At 44.0% G+C, this 6,103-nt stretch overlaps 1 protein-coding gene across 14 annotated transcripts in view; it reads left to right on the forward strand.

Moving 5' to 3' along the window:
- Nucleotides 1-6,103, forward strand: part of SH3D19 (SH3 domain containing 19) — a 144,817-nt gene that overhangs the window by 73,074 nt on the left and 65,640 nt on the right. For 11 of the 14 annotated variants that reach the window (XR_003092957.1, XR_003092955.1, XR_003092956.1 and 8 more), the window contains one exon: nucleotides 1,075-1,115. The exons of the other annotated variants lie outside the window; for them this stretch is intronic. Coding sequence is in view for 6 of the 11 variants with exons in the window: in XM_025198530.1 (XP_025054315.1) it covers nucleotides 1,075-1,115 (41 nt within the window). In the remaining 5 variants the exon portion in view is untranslated. The remainder of the gene's footprint in view (nucleotides 1-1,074; nucleotides 1,116-6,103) is intronic. 14 annotated transcript variants of the gene reach the window in all.

Here is a 6,103-nt window from a genome sequence, read left to right on the forward strand (position 1 = left end):
GCTGTTGCTATCCTTTGTGGCAACACAAGGGTGAAAGATTGTCCAAAAAAGATTTCTGTAGTCTCCGTCTCTATAAAATGGACTGTATTTATTGTACTGCTTCTAGCACAAATTATATCTATCTGGATTTCAAAACCATTCTTGTTGAGAAATACATCTTCATTTTTATCTGTTGTTAAAAAAAGAGGGAAAAAATGGCTTTAGAATAGGGATATGTGACGTGATTTTTTTTAAGGTAGCTAATGGTGTCTCTTGTCTCAGTATCATTTGGTTGAAGTAACTAAGACTTTGGTAAAATGAAAAGTGCTGTCAAGTTCTTTTTGGATTTTAACTGCAAAACAAGAAGTATTTGTATTCCTGGATTAATTAAGACTGTTGGAAAAGAAATTCCCGAAGCCTCATCCCTGCTAAGAAAACTTAGCAAAAGGAAATAGATTTGTTCAGTCCTTAACATATGAACAAACCTCCAGTCACATGGGATTTTTTTTTCCTCATAGGTTATCACTGAAACCTACAAACCCAACTGAATAAATTATTTTCAAAAGTTTTTACAGTAGCTATTGAAAATAATTAGCAGAAGACCTATGAGTGCTTACTGCATGCAAATTTAATTTATTCACAAGAATGTCTAGCTATAAAATACTAAGTAATCTGTTGATATGTGCACAATGGCTGTCTTCCAAGGTTTCCAATCAGACACGCAACAGAATGTGAACTTCAGCACACATTCAGAGAACATAATAGTTGGAAGAAAATCAGCTTAGTGTGTTTTTGATGATGTTAAATGTAAAGTTGTGTCTTGGTTTTCATTAGGAGGGGTTGGATGTGGGTAGATTCTTCAGCAGTGTGGGACAAACTTCTGTACCACAATAAATGTGGAGAAAAATGAATTTGGGCATAAAATGCAAACCTGCCCTTTTTATTTTAGTAAGAGCCAACAGGTGTTGTGGTGTATGTTTGTATGTGTCAGCTTTCTTCCACTTGGCAGTGAAGCTCTATATGATGTGGTCTACTTGTTTTTTCTCCTGTGGGTTACTGGTGTAGTTATTTTTTTTTTACTTTTTCTTTTTCAAGCCAAGGACCCCTGTCATCTATTAAGGCAGCAATCAAGAGAAGTAAGTCTTTTGTCTACTGTTGGTTATATTTTCCAAACTGTTGGGTTTTTTGTTTTTTGTTTTTTTCCTCATAATTGATCATTTCTTCTGTTTGCTCATGAGCTTTTTTTTGTTGCACAACACTAACATTTTTCTTGTGTACATTAGTGCTGAACTGGATGTGTCAGAGGGTCTGAAGAACATAAGTTGGAGTTTCCCAGTTTAAACTTGGTCATACGGAGTTCATCTTGTACTCAGTGAAGTCAGTAGCAAAACTTCCATTGACCTCAGTGGGAGCAAGATAGGGCCCATGCACATGACTTCATTTTGGAATAGAAATTCTGTTTTGTAAGTCTTGGATGAATGTCCTGTTCATTCCATTTATGTAGTTTGTAATCACCTCTTACCCATATTTCTTGACAGATATTTACTTCATCCAGACTTCCAAAACCCTGATTTCCTCTATTTGTATTTCTTGTTTGTTGCTCATTATCCAAGAGTGGGAATTTGTAAAGATTCACAGTGTAAATACTAATGTAGAATCATAGCGAAGTAGGGCTGGAAGCAGTGGCGATGCGTAGGGGGTCCACAGGGGTGCACATGCATCCCCTGAGAGCATCAGTGCACCCACTGACGTGCTGCACTCACCACTTACGCGATGGGTAGGGGGGGCAGGCAGGAGCACCAGTGCCCCCCTCTGCAAGCGCCAGCCGGGGAGTAGAGCGCTGTTGTGCTCCCAGAAACAGCTGCAGCCGCAGCCACAGCCACAGCCACTCCCGGAAGCGGCTGCAGAGTGATCGGCCGCCTTGCGATCAGCCGCGGGGGATCCCCTCCCGGTTGCTGACTGGCCGCTGGGGAGCATGTGCCCCTCCTGACTAAGGCTGCACCGGTCACCCATGGCTGGAAGGAACCACCAGAGGTTATCTAGTCCAACTCACTCCCTGAGGCAGGATCATCATCCCTATTCTTTAGAAATCCATAATCTAACCGTTTAGTCTAGGGACAGAAATTACACATAAACTGGTATAAGTGATTGGAAACCAGCTCAAATCTGTAACACAACAGAAGTTCAGTGCACATAAACTGCTTTCAAAATGGCCAAACCCAGTTTAAGATAAACCTGAATGGATGTAGTATCAGACTTAACTAATTCAAGTTAAATTGGTTTATTGAACTTCTGTCCCAGATCCCCTCCAGATTCAAGTTAACTCACAGTCCCCCAGCATCCCAGGATGCTTTGCACCTCCCCTGCAAACTTTCCCCTCTCAGAGTGGGCTCTGTCTGCTCAAGCCAAACAGGGAGGTGTGATCTAATGGCCTCCAGCTTCTAACCTGGGCTACTGCAGGCATATGGCTGCATTTCCGAAATCAAATGTGAATGTCTGTTCACTTCCTTGTTGGTTCAATCTACACAGCTTACACTAACCTGTGAAGATTAAATCAATTCAGCCTCGGGCTTTTTGACTCTCTGTACTTAGCCTTAGTAAAACTAGCATCAACCACAACATAAAATAAGACAACACAGTAATCTGCAACAAGTGAGGTAGGGGAACTATTGCAGCTAATGTCCTACTTCTGTAAAAGGTTGTTAATATATGCTCAAAAGTTCCCAGATAGAGGGCCATGCTCCCTGCTACAGAAGAAGGCAAAAACCCCTTCTAAAGATCAACACAGTCACTTTCACTGATCCGTCTCTCCCAGTATTAGCAACTATGCAATCCCTAGTGTGGACTGGACTTGAAATAGTGAGATGCACCACAAGCAGTACTCGAAACACATATGTAATGCTATGTTTAAAATTCAGTATCTTGTTTACACTACTTGCTACCATTATTATTCCCATCTCACAAATGGGAAGTTGGGAGATAGAGTAAATCATCTGTCACAAGTCACAAAGAATGTGTGACAGAGCCCAAAATTTAATCCAGATTACCTGGGCCCCAGTTTCATGCCTTCAACCAGTGGTTCTCACCCTTTTTGTCCAGCAGGCCAGATGGGTAACGCCTGATCCCTCCATGGACTAGATGCAGCTGGTGGACCCAATCCAGCATCTGGGGCTCCATTCAGCTATGCAGGGAGGGGAGCAGCCTGGTCCTGATTCAGCTGCATGGGGAAAGGGGCTTGCCCAGACCAGCCTGGCCCTGCAGGGAGTGGGAGGGGGAAGGGGAAGGGTCATTACCAGCCTTGATCAAGCCTTAAGAGGGGAGGGGACATGGCCTGGCCCCAACCTGCCTGGGCAGGTGAGAAAGAGGAGTAGCCCATCCCCATGGCAGGACAAAAGGGGGCATGGCCCAAACCTGAATCAGCTGTGCAGGGGGAGGGGACATGGTTCCTCCCTGCAGAAGGAAGGGGGCAGGACCTAGCCCCAACCTGGGAGGAGGGAAACAAACATGGCCTGGCCCTGTGGAATGGAAAAGGTGGCATGGGGCAGCCCCAGACCAGCTGCACAGGGAGAGGGGACATGACCTGGCCCCACAGGTAGAAGGCATGCAGCCTGGCCCCACCCTGACTATGTGAAGGGAAGGGGGTGTTAGCCAGTCTGATCTGGCCGTGTATAGGAAGGGTTGTGATCCGTCCCATAGGGCTTGGGATTTTGGCAGCAGAGAGGGGTGGCAATGTGGCAGGCCAGATTTCAATACTCTGTGGCTGCATTTGGCTTGCGGGCCAGAGGTTGAGCACCCTGGCCTTAAGTAAAAAAAATTCACAAGATCAGTACCCAATGAATGTCTACCATTTTGTGAATCCTAAAGATATAAAGATATGTCTGTATTCTATACTAAGATAATATGCATTCTCTTAATGAGCAGCTAGGTGAACAAAAAAATGTTTAGTCCAGTGAGCCATGGCTGCTACCATGTCACATATAATAAATAACTGTGATCAAGACATTAACATCACAGGATTTATTCAAACTAGAGAGGCACATCCCATGATTAAAAAGAGATGTGAAAAACAGAATTTATACGTATCAAAATGGAATATGCATGAAATATATCATAATTCCATGCAGATCAGTTATCACAGATAGTCCTAAAGAAAAGCTCTATTTCTGAACATATCCCAGCTTATTTTATCCTTAATTTCAGAAACGTACAATCTTTGCTGCAACAGTATATTTCTTTAATAATGGTAGAAACATGTCTTGTTTTGTTTTGTTTTGTTTTGTTTTGTTTTAATCTCAGCTTCTCAATGTCTTTTATTTATAAAGACCCATGTTTGCAAGGTTTCAGTTGTTATAACCCAAGCATAGCAGTTAAAATGGATTGAAGCCATGAGTGCTTGCTCACACTCCAACTTGCACTCATTCATGCATGCTTTCTCTCTCTCTATTTATAGCAGGAGAAAGGGGAGCCATTGGGGCTGTGTGAAATTTCGGAAGCCGTTTCATTTCGGAGGTGTTTCGGCCCGTTTTGGCACCCGAAACACTGAATCCAAAATGAAACGGAAGGCTCCGAAACATTTCTGAAGCAAAACAAAACTATCCAAAAAGTTTCAGAAATGTTTCGGAATGTTTTGGAGGCACCCCTCAGGAATAGTCCAGCACAGCCCCTCAGTCCTCCTTTTAAAGTGCCAGGAGGCTGGGACCAGGCGAGAGATGGGGCCGAGCAGGGCAGCCATGAAGGCTTCTCCTGTGGCTCCCCCAACCAGGACAGAAGCAGGCACAGCCAGAGGAGCTGCAGGAAAAGCCCCCATGGCTGCCCTGCCCAGCCCCAGCCCCCGCCTGGCCCCAGCCTCCTGGCACTTAAAAAAAAAACATTTTTTTTTAAATGCCCCGCACTCACCAGCTGTAGCAGCAGCAATCAGAGCCTCTGAGGGCTTGTGGCAAGAGCCCTCCGCACAGTGGGGGGCAGTGGGGATGCCCCCCCCCTTCTGGCACCCATGTGGCAGCTGCCTCATGGCGTGGGTGCAATACGGCTGCAACCAGTGAGTACAAAGTTTTTTTTTTTTAAGTGCCAGGAGCCTGGGACTGGGCAGCGGATGGGGCTGGGCAGGGCAGCCGTGGGGGCTTCTCCCACAGCTCTGCCCGCTGGGGCAGAGGCAGGCACAGCCAGAGGAGCTGTGAGAAAACCTTCAGTCGCCTGCCTGTGCCTGCCTCTCCCCAGACGATCCGAGTCAGCACCGAAACAGCGTTGAAACTCCGAAACAGATTCAGCCAAATTGAAATGGAACAATGATCCGAAACACCAAAATGAATCACTGTCCTCTGAAACGGCTGAATGAAAAATAGCCATTTCACACAGCCCTATGAGCCATATTTCATAGCTGCTCTCCCTAGTTATAACCTACCTGGGGAGATGGAAATATCTAATTGCAAGTTGTTTGACAGCCCTGCAGAATGTCCCTTTCTTTCTAAGATTGACTGCCTTAATAAACCTAGAATGTCATGAAATCAGAATGGAGAAATAATAGTAAAAGGTACAACCCCTGGTTTCTTCCTCCTCTTTGCCACCAATTCCCAAACTTAATAATTGCTTTATCATCTTATAATGAAGTCAGGGCTGTTTAGAGCTGTAGATATTTATATGTTCAGCATAAAGGGGCCCCAGATCCGGTTGGGGTCTTCAGCTACTATAATACAGTACTTTATCACATATTGATTATTTGCATATTTCAGTTATTTGTATGATTTTTCAGAGGAAAGACACATTTGCTAGCTATTCAGTTAAATTTTGGCCGGATATTTATATATAAGCTTTTAGCATATTTCTATAAGCTGAAACTAGAAAAAGAAAGCCAAGAGTCAGATAATTGAAGAATGCCAAAATGGCATTGCCTGTTATGAGTAGAAATCTCTTTCAGGTAATGAAGCATTTGTTTGATCTGGTGAATGGTTACATATGGCTTCTTTTTATTTTTAAGCACATTTTACTTTTTAAAGATATGCTGATGTTTCCTGTTGTTAACTACCATATCAGCCACCATAGATCATTTCATAGATTCATAGATGTTAGGGTCGGAAGGGACCTCAATAGATCATCGAGTCCGACCCCCTGCATAGGCAGGAAAGAG

This window comes from Alligator sinensis, unplaced genomic scaffold, assembly GCF_000455745.1.
Source record: "Alligator sinensis unplaced genomic scaffold, ASM45574v1 scaffold169_1, whole genome shotgun sequence".
NCBI classification, from domain to species: domain Eukaryota; kingdom Metazoa; phylum Chordata; order Crocodylia; family Alligatoridae; genus Alligator; species Alligator sinensis.